The sequence below is a fragment of the Onychomys torridus genome, chromosome 16 (assembly GCF_903995425.1).
Source record: "Onychomys torridus chromosome 16, mOncTor1.1, whole genome shotgun sequence".
Classification (NCBI taxonomy): domain Eukaryota; kingdom Metazoa; phylum Chordata; class Mammalia; order Rodentia; family Cricetidae; genus Onychomys; species Onychomys torridus.
The window spans coordinates 32,094,844-32,112,394 of NC_050458.1; the positions used below are offsets into that span (position 1 = coordinate 32,094,844).

The window sequence follows — 17,551 nt, forward strand, 5'->3', positions numbered from 1 at the left end:
GTGGTTAAGAGAATTTGCTGCTCTTCCAGGATATCCATGTTTGTTTCCCAGCACCTACACCAGGAAGCTTCCCAAATGCCTATAACTCCAATTCCAGTGGATTGAGCACTCTCTTCTGGACTCCACAGAATGGTACACACACACACACACACACACACACACACACACACACACACACACACTCAATTTTTTAGAAAAATGAATTGCATGATGCAAGTGGTTTTTAAATTTATAAATACCTTTATTGTACGTACTTCACTTTTCACCTGATCTCTTACTTTTTATTTAAAGCCACTTAAAGATTTAGGCTTGGTTTTGTTTTTTTGTTGTTGTTGTTGTTTGGTTGTTTTTTTCTTTTTCTTTCTATGCACAGCTCTAGCTTGTGATGTTTGATCCTTCAAAGAACACTGTTTGAGGTACACATCATGCTAAACATCCATTTCCCTTAATACCAGGAACAGATCCCTCACCCTCATTTCTATGGCAGATATTAGTGTTCTCCTACTGTTTTTATTGAAAGTAAAAATTCCTTCAAAGGTAAGCGGTGACATGCATTATCTACTAGGAACATGCTGTACTCTATGCCCAGGGTTTTATTGTCTACATCTCCTTGACAAGTACCCAAATTGCAAATTTCCTGCACGACACCAGGTGTTTGCTATACACCATCTTGCTTGCACAAACTGTTTAGGAACCTCGAGCCATCTTATTAGTTCTGAGAATGTTTGTAACTCCTGAAATCCCAGGTTCCAACTACCAACCTTGCAAGCAGGCTTTTGTAGGGCCAGAGGTCTCAGGCTTCTTCTGGCCACTCATTTGTATATTAAGAGTGTCCCAGCAGAGAAGAGAACATGCTGGGGCTAGGGATTGGATTTTTAGAGCTGTATCAGAAACAGATTTCAACCTTCTAGAACAGTGCTGGGCTTGGAGTATAACCTGGAGACTACTCCCAACTCTGCTTTAATAGTTTTAGAGATTTTTATGGGAAACTGGTTGAGTTCTAGTAAAAACAGGGTTTGTGGAATACCCATTCTTAAATTGAAATTCCACCTCTCTTCATGATCTAGTTGGGATGGCTGTAAGAATTTGGTAGTGTCTGGTTGTAGAATACATCTCTCTTAAGAGTGTGCCTCAGCTGTTGATAGAAAGGATCCAGGTGAATGATCTCTAAACATAATACATCCAGGACTGCTCAGAAAATAAAGCAAAACTTATCTGAAATAATGGGACTATCATATAGAGCCCAAATAAGGATTTAGGCATCTAATTGTCATTTCATGACATAGATTTAATACAATATTTGGATTTTGCCATTTTTGTAGAGAACTCTATTGCTTCTAAGGAAATGGGGCAACTGGGATCACACTGGAGAAGAAAGAGCTTGAGTAGCCACAGAGATAGCTCAGAGGTTTAAAAAGTGTATTACTTTGGCAAAGGACCTGAGTTCAGTATCCAGAAACTATGTCAGTTGGTTCACAAATTTCCATAAATTCAGCTCCAGGATTCAATACCTTCTTCTGGTCACCATAAGCACTATAGTAATGTGTACATAACCCCTATTGACACATATACATGCACATAATAAAGAAACTTAAGTAATGTTCTTGAGATGAATAAGGGAAGGAAAAAGAGATTATGAAAAAAGAGTAGAGAGTTGGAAGGAATCCTGCAAGTTCTAGGATGCAATGCCTTGCACTAGCAGAGAGGGGAAAAATATTAAGAGTACCATGCTCTATTCCATCAGGACTTTCCACATGCCTACACTCAGTACAAGGAGAATGGTCTCAATTCACAAGATTTAGGCTGTTTCCTGAAGTCTCTTATGTTCAAAATCAACTGTTCTAGGACCCCTTAGTAAATGACTTGATCTCTTGGGATGGTCATAGGCTAGAATATTGGTAGTTATCCAAGAACCAGCATGAAGAGTATAGGTCAGAAAAGAGAGAGTCCCCCATCCCCAGAGTCTGCAGCTGTGGTAGCTTAGTTCCTATATATGAGGAATTTCCCCAGGAATACCAGGACTCAGGCTGGCATTCCTTCAGCAGCAGGTGGGGAAGGAGCTAGACAAATCTGAGTGAAGGCTATAACAATCATTCAGATAAATCAATGTACTCATACTTGAAGCCTTGGAAAACTTGGATCATATGAAAGATAATGCAAAGATACTACCAGGAAAAAAATGTCAACCAATTAATTCATAAGTACAGCCACATACTTGAGTGTTAGTCTTAAGGAAACAGTCAGAAGGCTACTTTATCTGAGTAATCTAAGAATCATGAAATGGGATCTAATTCATACTTCTAAAGAACCTAAAATACCTGTGAGGATCTTCACTTGTATTGATTTGTAAATTTCCATATATAAACTCCTCTGAGGGAGGGTGTGGGAAGGAGTAGTATGGGTTATGGAAATGGTCCCAGGATAAAATTAAAAGTGCCTCTCTCTCCCCAATATTTTATTCACCCAAGACCAAGACAGCAGCCACAGCTGCTCCTTTTCTCCTCTAGGGAAGGAATATCTTGATGTCACTTAGCAAACATGAGTTTTGTGGAGGAAGAGTAGTGTTGAGAGGCACCATATTTTCCAAACTTCTCACCATTTCTCTTCTAACACATGCTCTGCTAGAGCCCTTTCCCTTGATTGGCAGGAGGCAGAAATAGTGTCTTCTCCCATGGATTCTGGGAAGGCCTTTGAACTTGGTCTGATGTAACAGAAGGGAGCTGTGGAGTCTTAAAATCTAGATCATACAAATGCCATACCCACCTTCAGTTCTCTTTTGGACCATGCCTACTGTGGTCCAAAGATGCTGAGAATAACCCTGTGGACACAGGCAGGTGCTCTTGCTATCAGGCCAGCTGAAGTCTGGTCAAACTCAGCATCACCTATGGTGGTGTGAATAAAGACACCAGTCTCCTGACTTCATGTTAGCACTGGTTTCTGGGTCTTCTAAACTGAGACCCCATGTTGTTTACCAAGGCTCTACCTTCTTACATATCCTCCCTGTAAACACCCCTTGGCTATCACCAGTAGAAAAGACTAGTTTTTTTTTTTTTATGCATGTCAGTCTTTATGATCTAAAGAAGCCATAAACACAATAAAACTGGTGGTTTTTATCATTAAGCACAGAATGGTTATTAGGTAGTCCCCAGATGAATATACAAAGTTCTTCTTTTGATGGTGTAATTGAACAGATGAACATATTTCTATGTAGCTCACAGTGTTCTGGAGGGAGTTCATAGATGACCATGGTCAGTTGTTTCTGCTCTGATAGCATCATGGATAGTGTACTGGTCCAGCATAGCTGCAGCATTCTGGTAGTCTACCACATCAGAATTCATTTCTTTCTGAAAAGGATTCCATTTGGTCACAATTATTCTAACACTGGTGGGTTTTTGTCAAGTAAATGATCCTTGTGAGCTTTAGCCATATTTCCCCTCTACCATGGGGACCTCCACTGTGTCCATGGTCCATGGTGATCCTCTAGTCCTTTTGTCCCAACCCTGAGGTGAGTTTACATCTCAGATGTGCCTGTCTTCCTCCTCAGTTCAATCTTTGTATTCACGGGGGTCAGGGAATGCTCGATGATTCTCTGGGTGTTCAAAGCAGCAGGACCCTTGGAGGTGTGGGTAGATGAGGATGTAAAATTGGCTTCTTCAGAGTTGTCCTCAAAGTGATGTTCAAAGAGCATGTTTATAGGGAGAATGTGTAGAAAGGGAGAATCCTGGCAACCAAACATTGGAGGATTAAAGAAGACTGGAGAAATGAGTTGGGAGAAAGACAGAGATGGCCTTCCTGAAGTAGAATTAAAAGGATTGAGTTGCCACCTGAATATTGAACATGGGAGGCAATAGTGAGATTTTTAAGCTGGATAATTAAAATATGAATCCCTAAAACAGAAGGTAAAATGAAGCAGCAAGAAAGTATCAGAAGATGTGAATCTGTGCTAAGCCAGAGATGTGACCTCAGAAGAGAAGGGACTTAATTTAGACTTAACCTACAGCTGGAAGACTCCAGAGGCAGGTTTATCTAGCTGGAAGCAGAAACCATGAACACAGGGTCCCCGTGATCCTGCAATAGGTGAGAAGCATGGGGTAGCTTGGGGATCATCTTCTGGTGACTGGTTATGGCAAAATACTCAGTAGATAAACAAAAGGAAGAAAAATGGGTTCTGAGGAGAGAATCTGTTCTGGAATCTAATAGGTTTCCTTAAATCTAATGGATACTTCTTATATGTACTGATTGAAGAGAAACTGCAGTGGGAAAAGCAAAGAAGTCTCCACTACAATGAAACACCAGACTGAAGGAGAAAGAAAAGTCAACGGGGAGATACACAAAAGAAAAGCTCATTTTGGCTTAGGCCTGCAGAATGCCAGATGCACCGGCCTGACAGGCATCAATAGCACATGGGGAAGCACTTTTCCATCAAAATGTGTCAGGAAGGCTGTGAGAAACTGTGAATGGTGACAGACACATGTTGCCTGTCAAGGCCCCAGCTGCCAAACAGAAGGAAGTCTTTCTTCTCATGAGTGATGACTGGAACCTGAATTCCAGCCTGCAGTCTGGAGCTTCCCACCCTCTCCAAGCATCACTGCTGGTGACCCTGTCTTGACTTCCACTGGCCATGCACATGCAGAGGGGCCAATTATATGTCTCCTAATGGCTCCCAAGAGACCAATAAAGGGATGTGAGTGGCCGTGCTAGAGACAGTGAACAATTAGTGATGGGCTATGAGGAGGAATGACCTACTCAGGTGGCTAGGTGAGAACCCAGGAAGCAAAGGCAGGAGGAAGGTTGTTGGTAGGGAATGGGGGCATGGAACACATAGTGTGATTTTCTACTGGATATAGGGAGTACTGAAGGCCTTCTGTCCCTGGCAGTGCCAATGGATGTGACAGATATCAGCAAAGGTGGCTTCAAGAAACAAAATACTAAGAAACCAAGAGAAATGGGAGGGGAAAGGGAATGTAGGGGAATTTGAGAACACCCTGAGTTCTGGGTTCAGAACTCACTGGCCATTATATACATCATCTGTAGAATCTAAGTGTGTTATCTTCTTTGGTCAGTGGGGTGCTACATCTTGGTCTTGGGTGAAGATTCACATAGATCCCATGGCATGTTTCCTTAGTCTCGGGTCATAAATGGTCTTTCTAACATTTGGATCAGTCATGATCTTCATTTGGGTGAGAGATGTTCCCTCTACTAGTCAAAACGCTGACATACAATCTGGCCAGCCCTTCCCTTTTCTGCCCCTTCTAGGGCTTCTGAAAGTAGAATTCTGCCATTGCAGAAAGGGGGTCCTGGGGCTCTCTCTCTTTTAATCCTGTTTACTCACTTCTCTTCTCCACTCTTGGAGAAACCAAAGAGGGTGAAACAATTTGTGCCTAATACTGTGGCCTCTAAGGATTCCAGCAAAAGTCCCATTACCGCTGACTTCTGGTGGATCTGACTAGTGGGAAGTTTGGCAAGAGACTGAATGGGAGGAGGAGGGTTGTCAATGTGTCTACTCCCCCGGTTCCCACCTGTGGCAACCTTAGGATGTGCCGATTCCTAGAGAAAGGCCCAGCTCTGAATACTACCTGATGCCCTTGGCTGCCTCTCTGGGTCCATGTGACTACTTTTCTCTGCTAGAGGAACCTGACACACAGAGTGGCATGGACCAGTAGCTACAGTACAGTTCTTCAGAACCCACTGCAGCATAAGAGCTGAGGCCAATGCTCTCCGTGGGCAGTTCCTACTCAGTGTAAGAGATATTGGCCATGGTTGTAGTTGTCTGAGGCCTGACTGGACAGCACACTCACTTTCCTGGAAGCTAATGTTGTCAGCTGGAGCCCTGCTGGGACTGTCAACTGAATGATGTGATACATATCAGATCTTACATGGTGGCTGTCCACAATGAATGCCTCAAAAGAGACACATATAAGTGGAATGATGTTGTTGTTGTTGTTGTTAAGATGTGTTGTTATAACCTTGGTACCATCATCTCTATTGGTTAGAATTAAGTCACTAAGGTTACACCAGATTCAAGATGAGAGAGTTGACCTCTGGATGAAAAGAGGGCCAACAAATTTACATGTATGTTTTCAGATTTCCACTGTGACCAATATGGCAGCAGCAGGAGGCAATATTGAGCCCATTATATATGATCTCTTGAAGGTGTCAGGGGATGTAGTGATTTGGATAAGAAATCTACTTCATAGACTCACATGTTTGTATTCCTTGTCTTTTTGGTTGGTTGTGCTATTTGAGGAGCTTATAGAACTGTTAAGAGGTACTACCAGCCTTGCTAAAAGAAGTACATTACTGGAGGTGGGATTTCAAAGTCTATAGCTTTGATCCACTCATGATTCCCTCCCTATCTTTGTGCCCTGTTTGTGACTGAAGATGTGATTTCTGAGATTCCTGTTCTGGTCACTTGTTCCCATGCCTCCCCGCCACCATTATGGACTCTCCCTCTGGAACTGTAAGCCCAAATGAACTATCCTTTCTGTAAGTTGCCTTGCTTGTGGTGTTTTATCACAACAACAGAAAACTAACTAATTCAGGGCACAGCCAGCTGATTGCATTGGCACACTTCTATATGAGAAAGGCAGGCCCTGTGTCTCCCTGGAAGATTCCCTCAGACTGAATGAGTGGACCTTCCTTCTGTTCAGAATTTCAGAATTTCCCCCAACCCACCATCTGTAGATTTAAATTACAAATACCATATTTACTGCCTCATGTTTTATGGAATGTCACTTAGATCAGGAAATTCAAGTTGCAGTAAATGAAGTGTGCTGATGGAATGATATCATGGTAGCAGTGGGTTTATTGTGTTCTTCATCACTCTGGATTAGCAGGAATGATACAACAGTCAAGTGGACATTCGATAGTTTAATGCCAGCACCAGTAGGTGGTGTATGACTGTATGCATGGTGTCACGTTCTGAGACAAAGCATATGTTCAGAGTCCCCATGTAATATAAGATGATATTTTTCCCATAGTCATGATGCATAGATCTGGGACGTAGAGGTCAAAATAAAGAGATACATGTTCAAATAGTCGATGTTTATCTCCATATTCCCACATCTCTGAGAGACAGACTGACTTAGAGAGCTAGTTTCAAAGAAAATAAGGCATCCTTCTGTGAGTACAATTCTGTCTTCTCACTAGATGCTGAAACAATCTGGCCATTTGGCATCCTTGTGCCAGTGATCCAGCAAGCAATGAAAACGCTGATAGACTGACTAACTGTGATCCTAGGAGGATCACTGGAAAATGGAGTATTGATACCTGAAGGATGGTGGGAGGCTGGAGGGTTTTAGTTAAAATGAGGCAGGTTCCCAAAGATTCTCTATGGAAACAGTACATGGGTAACTAAATCTGTCTCTCAAGTGTGTGTGTGTGTGTGTGTGTGTGTGTGTGTGTGTGTGTGTGTGTGTGTGTTAATAGTTCAGGAATGTAAAAATGAAGGTTGTATATCTCCCCAGAGCAGGAACTAGTACCAGACGAAACTTTCTAAGAAAAAGACCAGGTAACTGTAGCAGGAATCTTAAAGGTACTTACTAATAAAATCAAACCTGAAGCCAGGTATTGGGGTGAATGCTGGAAGATCAGAGAAGCAGAACAAGCCACAGCTACCTCACCTTGCCAGTTCCTCAGCAGATCCTGTTTCCTCAGACAAGAAGAATCTCAGTCCTCATCCAGAATGAATCTCAGCTGAACTGTTGGCTCGAAAGCCTAAAAGCTTAACCAGCCAAATGCTTCTAGTTTTTGGCCCTCATGCCTTATATAACTTTCTGCTTTCTACCATCATTCCCTGGGATTAAAGGCGTGAGTCACCATGCTATGCTGTATCCTTGAACTGATGGATTTCTGCCTCTGGAATGCTAGGATTAAAGGCCTGTGCTACCACTGCCTATCCCCAAGTTTAATATTGTGGCTATTCTGTCTCTGACCCCAGATAAGTTTATTAGGGTGCACAATATTTCGGGGAACACAATACCACCACAGGTAACAGGTAGTGTAAGATGGAAACCATCAATGCCAGTTAAGAACACGATGATCTGTGAAAACAAGGAAAGCACTGGCTGCAAAACCACCTCAGGAACTCGGCCACAAGCCTGTGATATAGCAACTCACCATGGAAAGCACTTTCAGTAAAAGGGTGGTTTTCACAGGCATCCCACCACCTACCCCTGCCAGTTCTGCTTCAGCATCTGATGCAGATTCTGGTGACCCATCTGTACCTGTGCTTCTGTCTTCATTTGCCACCTCCCTTCCAGATCCTCTCATACTGGTGTTAGACTGCATCCCTATAACCAGCCACCTATTCCCACCTAGAGGGGCTCAATTTCTTGACTGAACACTGACTTACACATTTTGACTTTTCTGCAAATAAAATGTCATCACACAGTCATTCCTGCTGGAAAGCCTTTCTGCTGGAGTGGCTCTTCCTGAAAAAGGTATTCCATTGCCCTCTGTCTCCTACCTCTGACTCACTCATGTTTACAGGTCTCATGAACACTGAACATGGGACACATGTGGCTGCTTATGACATACCATTTACATCATCTGTTCTGTTACTACAAAGAAAACCCTAGGCAGGCAAATTCTGTAAAGAAACAAGTTCTATTCAGCTCACAATTTTAGAGGTTCAAAGTTCACAATAGAGTAGATTCAATAGTTGAGGGTGTCACCATAGATGGTTTTACATTATGACAGGAGCATGTATAGAAAAGGAGCTACAGGTTCAAACAGGAAGCCAGAAATGACTCCCAGGCCATGTTCAATCTTTTATGGCCATTTGTTCTCATAAAACTCACAAGCTATAGAAACTGACTGCATTAGTTAGGGTTCTCTAGAGTAGCAGAACTTAAAGAATGAAACTCCCTACCTCTCTCTCCCTCTAGCTCTCATATGTATGTATGTATATGTACATATATATATACACATATATAGGTTTTATTTTTATGTACTTATTAATATAAATGTTTATATTTATTAATTTATTTTATGTATTTGCTATATTTGGGATTTATTTTTATGCATTTATAAATGTATTTATTTATTTTATGTATTTGTTATATATGTGTACATATATAAGCATACATAAGCATATATATATGAGATTTATTAGAATGACTTACAGACTTTGGTCTACCTAGTCCAACAATGGCTGGCTATGAACAGAGTCCAAGAGTCAAGAAGTTGCTCAGTTTGTGCGTCTGGATGTCTCTGCTGGTCTTGAGTATACACTGGAGTCCTGAAGAAGTAGGCTCTAATGCCGTTGAAAGAATGGACTTGTTAGCAAGGCAAGAGCAAGCAGGCAAAGAGCAAAAGCTTCCTTCTTCCATGTCCTTATATAGACTTCCAGCAGAAGGTGTGGCCCAGATTAAAGGTATGTCTTCCTGCCTCAAGGTTCAGAGTAGAAGTGGATGGATCTTCCCACTTCAAATTAAATAAAATACCCCTCACTGGTGTACTCTACATTTTTTAACTTTAGTTAATTCTAGGTATAGTCAAGTTGACAACCAAGAATAGCCATCAAACCAAGAGAACCATAGACTTGTTGTTCAGAGTTCTCATTCTTGACCCACAGCAAAGCGCATATGACAGGGAGGCAGCTCTGGAGGCTGAACAACCATTGGTCAAGTCTCAGAGTGCCCTGGCAATCCTGTTTTTTTGTCTGCTGCAGGTTCACTCTCTGTTGCCCGCACTTGTCAGTGGGTTCTTTGTACCAATGCTACTTATGTGTATCGACCACCAAAAAATAAGGCAGGATGTTCCCAGATTCTCTGAGATACTCTGGCCAAATGTACCTGGGTACTCCAACTCCTGATTATTCCTTGTTTTTAGGTCTTCAGAGCATTTGCATCCCGAACAATACGTTCCCTCTTTAGATGACACCATCTCAAGATGGCACTGTAAGAGATGGGTAATGACAATGTGGATTTCTTTTCCAGTTCTGACCTGACATGAGTTGCTATGTCTCTTAGAGAGCTTTACTTGTCACCTTGACACAGTCTAGGGTCATCTGAGAGGAAGGCTTTGTTAAGGAATTGCCTAGATCAGATTGGACAGTGGGCATGTCTATGAGGAGGTGTCTTTATTAAAAGACCTAAGAGAGCCCAGTTCCCTGGGATATAACCATCCCTAGGCAGGTGGCCCTGACTGTGTAAGAAAGATAGCTAAACAGTGGGTGTATGTGCAAACAAGCAGAAGTTTTCATAGTTCCTGCCTCTAACTGCCTTTCTTGAGCTCTTATCCTGACTTCCCTGTAGGATAGATTATAATCCAGAAGTATAAACCAAACACACCCCTACCTCCCCGGGTTGTTTTTGGTCATGGTGTTTGTTATAGCAATAGATAACAAAATAGAACAGAAACTGGTCCTGGGGAATGAACCTTGTCATTGTTTTGTTGGAGGTTTCCAAAAGTGTTTAGAACTTTGTTGTAGAAAAGCCATTGAGCATTCACAGCTTAATGAACCATTGTGAGAGTTTCCAAGAGAAGAATTCTGAGAGAAGACAGACAATGGAAGCCTGGCTTTTGCGATTACAGAGGGAAGCAGAGACACTACTGGGACCATTTGTGTGATATTTTGAATTTTAAAAAAGTCTATGATTCATGGTCAGATAATATAGAAGAATCAGCTGTGATTAATAAGAGATCAGCACCATTGAGTGAAATCCTCTGTGTTTCACTTCAACAATAGAAAGTGTTTTCCTCAGGATGAGTGCCCAGAAGCTGTGGTCCACGGTGGCCAAAAGTCCAAGTCATGCTGTCAGCTCCACTTTGTGAAGAGGAGTCTCCTACATGGTTCTGGTTTTAAAAGCAGCAAAGTTGCAAGCCTTCAGGGATCATGGAGAGAAGATGAGACTTTGCCCTGTGTGGCAGGATTGGAGTCCACGTGGAGAGGCCAGGAGATGCCCATAGTGCAGAGATAGCCTCGGGTTCAGCAGAGATCTCCCAGGATGCTGGGGATGCCAGAAAAATGGGATGACAGCCACTGACACAGGCAGGTGTAAAGTGCAGCCAGTCTAAGGTTGGGATGCAAGCTGTATGTGTGTGTTGTGGATTGCAGGGCTGGCGGAGGAACCTGCCCAAGCACTCAGTAGCCCAGAAGGTTATCAGTGAGTCCCAGACATCAGATATTGAGCCACACAGTTTGGATTTGGATTTTGCTTTGATCTGACTTGTTATGCCTCAATTCTTCCCTTTTAAAAATGAATGAATGTGAGGTTTTCTTTTACAGGAGTCCTCACATTTAAGTGAATTTGGATTTTTAAAGAATGGTTTACTCTTAAAGTAGTAAAAAAAAATTAAGAATATGGGACTTTAAGAAGTTGAACCGGGATGTATAATATTAACATGAGATATTGTATACAAAGAATGAACAGTTAGAGCCTAAAGTGGTGTGTTGGTGTGTTAAGTTGACAAGGAATAGGGTATCCTAATTAGCTTTGATTGTCAACTTGACACAAGCCCACAATCGTTGAAAGGAAAGCCTTGACTGAAGAAACACCTAGATCAGATTGGCCTGTGAACACTTCTGTGAGGGATTTTCTTTATTATTATTATTATTATTATTATTATTATTATTATTATTATTTTGGTTTTTCAAGACAGGGTTTCTCTGTAGCTTTGGAGCCTGTCTTGGACTAGCTCTGTAGACCAGGCTGGCCTCGAACTCACAGAGATGCACCTGCCTCTGCCTCCCGAGTGTTGGGATTACAGGCGTGTGCCACCACCACCCAGCCGATTTTCTTAGTTATTGATTCACTTAGGAGGGTTCAGCCAACTGTGTGTGACACTGTATCTAGTCAGGTGGCCCCAGGTTATATAAGAAAGCTAACTAAATAGACCTGTGGATGAGAGACATCAAAAATCATTCCTCCATTTTTCCTGCCTCCCAGTTCCTACCTTAAATTCTTGTCCTGTGATGGACTGTGACCAGGAAGTGTAAACCAAAGAAACCCTTTCTTTCCCAAGTTCTTTGGTTATGGTGATTGTAACAGCATCAAAAAAGGAAGAGATAAACAATCAATCTCACCGAATTCTCCACCCTATCCAGCTACTTGATTCAAGGGCTGCAAGAACTATGGTGTTGTAGGACTAACAAAGCTAATCTGTTGTCATCTGGTGGCCTGATTTACCTTGTAGTTGTGGCTTCTGATCCTCCTGTGCTGGGAGCAGGTTTTGGAGTGGTGAGATAGTTCCTAATATTTGCTGCATAGTTGTCATAAACTCAATTGTCACAATGATTAGATTAAGAAATACGTACAGCAGGGACTAGAGAGATGACTCAGTTGTTAAGAGTACCAGCTGGTCTCTGTACTAGTTATGTTTCTTTTGCTGTGATAAAACACAATGACCAAGACAACTTAGGGAAGAAAGGGTTTATCTGCCTTACAGTTCCAGAGGGATAATAGGCCATGTTGGCAGAGCAGCAACAAACTGGAGCAGCAGCCAAGACTTCAAATCTCAAAATGCAAACAGGAAGCAGAGAGAACAACCAATGAGAGCATGTGGATTTTAAAACCTCAAAGCCCAGTGACAAACGTTCTCCAGCAAGGCCATGTCTTATAATCCTCCACAAACAATCACCATCTGGGTACCAAGTATTCATGTGCCTGAGCCCTCGGGAAGGCATCTCATTCAAACTACCACCATGTCCTAGAGATCCCAAGTTTGGTTCCTAACACCCATGTCTATGTAACTCACAGCTACCTGCAACTCCAGCTCTAGGGGATCTGATGCCTTCTTTTGGTCTCCTTGTGTATGCCACACATAAATAAAAATAAATTGAAAAATGAAGAAATATGAGCCGGGTGGTGGTGGCGCATGCCTTTAATTCCAGCACTTGGGAGGCAGATGCCGGCAGATCTCTGTGAGTTCCAAAGCTACAGAGAAACCCTGTATCAAAAAAAAAAAAAGAAGAAGAAGAAGAGAAGGAGGAGGAGGAGGAGGAGGAGGAGGAGGAGGAGGAGGAGGAGGAGGAGGAGGAGGAGAAGAAGAAGAAGAAGAAGAAGAAGAAGAAGAAGAAGAAGAAGAAGAAGAAGAAGAAGAAGAAGAAGAATTCAGTTTATTACAACTATGCATTAATGAGGCACACCCTTAGGTATGTCTATGCTGATGTCCCACAGGAGACTTCCTGAGAGAGGAAGAGCTGCCCTGAATGTGGGTGGCACTATCCATAGGCTGGGATCCTAAAGTAAATAAACAAGGGAGAAGGAAACCCCCAACTGAGCTTCAATGTTACCCTTTCTTTGCTTCCCATTCCAGGGAGAGCTGGGAAGGCAATTACCACTGTCCTGCCAAGAGAGAGCCACTTCCTGCCATATCTTCCTCACTATGATGGGCTGCATCTCCTCCAACTCTGACCCTCAAGTTGGCTGTGTGTCAAGTATTTAGTCACAGGGATGAGAGAAAGAATGATGACAGTAGCCTCTTGAAGGCCACTCAGATCTCTGGTGCCTCTTTCATTAATCCCGATGCTCTCCCTTTCACTGTCATACACAGAGATCTTTCCTTGGTTACCCTCACTCTTCTCCTTCATGGAGTGATGCAGAGGAAGCGTCTCTAGAATTCCCTTCCAAAGGCAGTGCTCCTACTGACCTAAAGACCTCCTACACAGCTCCATTTCACTAAAGTTCTACTGTTTTCCTATATCCCCACCCCAAAGGACCAAGTTCTTAGTACATGAACCTCTAAGGAAACATATTTTAACCACATCCAAACCACTGCATTGTAGAGTTCCTCATGACCTTGAGAATTTCTTAGTGAGCATTCACTGAATAAGCATTCAAGGAAGCCTTGTCTGGATGCTGTTATATTAAGATCAGAGGGTATCATGGTCATCTTTCCTAGCATGAATATGGAATAAGCGAAGAAGGCATTAGAGTGGGAAGAGTAGTTTGGGGAATAAGATGAAGGAAGGAGAGAAGGACATGAGCAAGCAAGGAAATACTGTAGTGGCTCTGTGCAGGGTGAGTTTACACAGCTGGCCTTGAGATCAACCTATGGAGAAAGCTTTACTCCTTGCCCAGGAAAGATGAAGTCACTCTGCCCTGAGGAATGTGGGGATCAGCTGAAAGTCTTCAGGCAGTGACTCAGCAGGAATCCAAATATAGAGTGTCTAATGTCAAAATTCATATTCTTGCCATTACATCATGCCACTAGAGAAAGCAGACACATAAGAGGAAAAATGGAAACACTTTAAAATCATGTTAAAGCATTCCAGCTGGACCTGAGATTACAGTTTTAACATCCAAGTTTGACCAATTTTCTCAAGTCCTTTTCCATATGACACAATCTACTGCATTAGTAAGCACTAAATGATTTATTCTTAATGTTGAATGTCATAGTTCTATTCCATTACTGCATATTTTCAGTAGCTAACCTTAATTATGGATGAGTGATAAGTTTTAGCATATTTAAGGTATGCAATTTAATTTTAAACTCACTTAAGAATATCACTATGCAAAGTAGGAGTTACAACATCAGATAAAACAATAATGAACTATGTTTACCCCACGAATGACACAAATCCATTGTTGACACCAAGCAACATGGGTTGACCAGGCCATGGTCAATGACTACACACCCTCCTGTTTCAAATTAGTGGAGGCACTTCTGGGTTATCATCAAAGTAGGAATCTTCCTCACTGGGTACCATTTGGGGTTGAGATTCCATTCTTTTAGGTTTGTGTTTTTTCTCTTGTACTATAGTAGTCACATCAGGGCAGGAATGCTTGCTGGGATCAACTTCTAATCTTTCTATCTGCTTCCTTCTACAACAGAAAAAGACAAGGAGGGGGATTAATATTAATATTAATATTACATTCTTTAAAATTAAGCTTCAAAGAAATTGAACTCACTCAGTGAATACTTAGTAAGTACTGTCTGTGTGGCATAAAGCAGTGGTTCTCAACCTTCCTAATGCTGTGACCCTGTAAAACAGTCTCTCACGTTGTGGTGACCCCTAACCATAAAATTATTTTGTTGCTACTTCATAACTATAATTTTGCTACTGTTATGAACCATAATGTAAATATCTGACATGTGACCGACCCCTGTGAAAGGATGGTTCGTCCTTGAAAGGGGTCGAAAACCACAGGTTGAGAACTGCTGCCATACAGAGTAAGAAAAGACTGTCTTTGGCATCAATAATTATAGAGAATTCTAGAAATAAGATTTTAACACGTAGAGGAATAAAGTGCCAAGCAGAGCTGTGCTGCTATGCGTGCAGTAGGAGACGAGGGACTGGAGAAGCTCTCTTACGTGAGAAATTAAGATGATCCAACAAGCAGAGTAACACAGCCAGGATCAAGAGGACACTAGCCAAGTTTAATACAGACTGCAGCTGCCTGGGCTTTGTTTTGGCAGAGATATTTAGACAAGTGCAGGCATATACCAAAGCTCAGTCCACAGCATCCGCTCCCACAAGCACCTGCTCCAACTACTCATGCCCAGTACTTTTAGAGGTGGTATGACTCCAAAGGACCAGCAAGAAACTCCATTGCCAAAGGTTCCCAGAACTGTGTCCATGATGCACATTCCTGGGCTGTTTTCATAGCAATTTCTATTCGTTGCACCTAGACTCCAGACCAGTGATCTATATACCTTTCTAACTTTCCCAGTGATTTTTCAAGTACCCAGACACATTATTTTACAATCACTGCACCATCCATTTCATTTATTCATTCAACAGACACATGTCAAATGCCTATATATTCCTCAGTAGCAACTGAGGACACCCTGGTCTGTGTAAAATGACAGGTTCCTGGCAATGAATCATAGTGCACTACAATGCACAAACACAAAATTTATCACAGCACTGTGGAATTCTATCATGCTGTTATGATCTCCTAGAATGCTGAGATCTCCAAGTCTGAGATTTTTGTGTGTTTTTTGTTTGTTTGTTTTCTTGACATACAGCTATATTGAATAAATGCTTATTCTATAAATGAAGAGGTATTATCCTTCATTGGAGAGATAATGAATTTCTATGAGAAACTGTTTTTGCTTTTTGTAGGAGTTACAAAGTGATGTCCTCAGGTGAATTGCACCTAGCAGATGCTGTCTGTTGAGAGGATGAAAGTCTGTTCTCATGGGAAAGTAGAAACTCTCTGTTGTGCTTGAAATTCACCCTCCTCATTCCTGGCCTCTGCTCAGCCCTGCAAGCCATGTGAGTTAACTCCTCTCAGTGATTTGAGTAATGCACATGGATTTGTTAATGGAGAATACTAAGGATAAAGAGACTATAAAATAGTACATTCTGTAGTCCAGCTTGTTTATTGTAAATGAACTCTGTATGCCACAGGAAAAGAGAAGAGACCAGAGGGGACTGTGACTTCACTGAAGAAGTTACTGAGGTATGTCAGTAGACAAGGAAACCAGTACTCAGATAAATGACCAGTGTAGAAGGACACAGCCTGTGCACACTATCTCCTCTGATCTGATTATAGGTAAAAGAGACCTGCAAGGCTGGAGCTTGGCTGCACTTCATCTCTCTATAGTGACATGAACGTTCCCTTGGAAGTAAGGATGCTCACTGTGCCAGCAGTATATGTAAGAAGCACAGTACGTGTTTTCCTTCTGGGAGTAGAGTTTTGGCATGTTCTAGCCCCCAGGGAAATCCCCAAGCACCGAGCCTCTAATGAGCCTGCCTAACTCACCACGTCAGTGTTTCTCTCACTGTAGCAGAAACTAGGTGTCTTGTGTCGCTCTAGAGGAGATGACCCTTAAAAGCTTGTCTCTAGTTATCTTCAGATTCACCCTTGGCTGATGTTGCTTTGTGGATTTTGTTTTTTGTTTTGTTTCTGTAATAAATTTTAGCAACTAGTAAGACTGTGCTGAATCCTTATGCTAACAAACTGCTGAGCCTAGGGTCCTCATGGAGATGCCAGACATTGCCCTTGGATACAGCTTTTGTTACTCCCTTTAAATCCTCAGATGAACTCCATCGCCACTTCCTTCTGAAGCAGCAGGACAGCAGGATGTCAGTCAAAGCCTCAGAGATAAACCATCAAGGCTGGGGAGCAAGTCTCGGTTGCTGACATTAGCACCACATATATGTCACTCAGAGAAAAGAAGGCATCATACATAGCACAGACAGTCGCTTTCTCACGCTTGATCCTGGATGCTAAGGAGTCCATCAAAAAGGCCTCCCAATCAGATTTAGCCCACTTTCATCTCACTGGTTTCTCAGTCATCACTGGCTATTACCCACTAAGCTATGTGCTCTAGAGTGAGTGACCCAGCCATTGTGCCTCAGTGGACTTATCTGTAAAGCTGGATTGATGACAACACACATACGGATCCTGTCCAGACCAAATTAGTTCATAGATGTGAAGGAGAGAAAGGAGTACCAGGAACTCAACAGACTTTTAGCAGAGGTCGAGGACATGACTCCAAGGGTAAGAGTCGGTCATTTAGTTCAGTGTGCTTTTCATTAAACCTCTTTCAGGTGCCTTGTGCTGTGATCAGTACTAGGAACTTAAAGATAAAAAATGACCTGTGCCCGCAGTCTAAGGAAGAAGGCACAGATAATGCACAGTCAACTGCTGTG

The 17,551-nt window shown here is 42.2% G+C and overlaps 1 protein-coding gene across 4 annotated transcripts in view; it reads right to left on the reverse strand.

Moving 5' to 3' along the window:
* Positions 1-13,075: 13,075 nt before the first annotated feature.
* Lrrc6 (leucine rich repeat containing 6) overlaps positions 13,076-17,551 on the reverse strand; it is a 109,215-nt gene continuing 104,739 nt past the window's right edge. For 2 of the 4 annotated variants that reach the window (XM_036208432.1, XM_036208435.1), the window contains one exon: positions 13,076-14,771. In XM_036208432.1, coding sequence (XP_036064325.1) covers positions 14,594-14,771 — 178 coding nt within the window. In that variant the 3' untranslated portion in view covers positions 13,076-14,593. The remainder of the gene's footprint in view (positions 14,772-17,551) is intronic. The other 2 variants (XM_036208433.1, XM_036208434.1) reach the window with 2 other exon arrangements.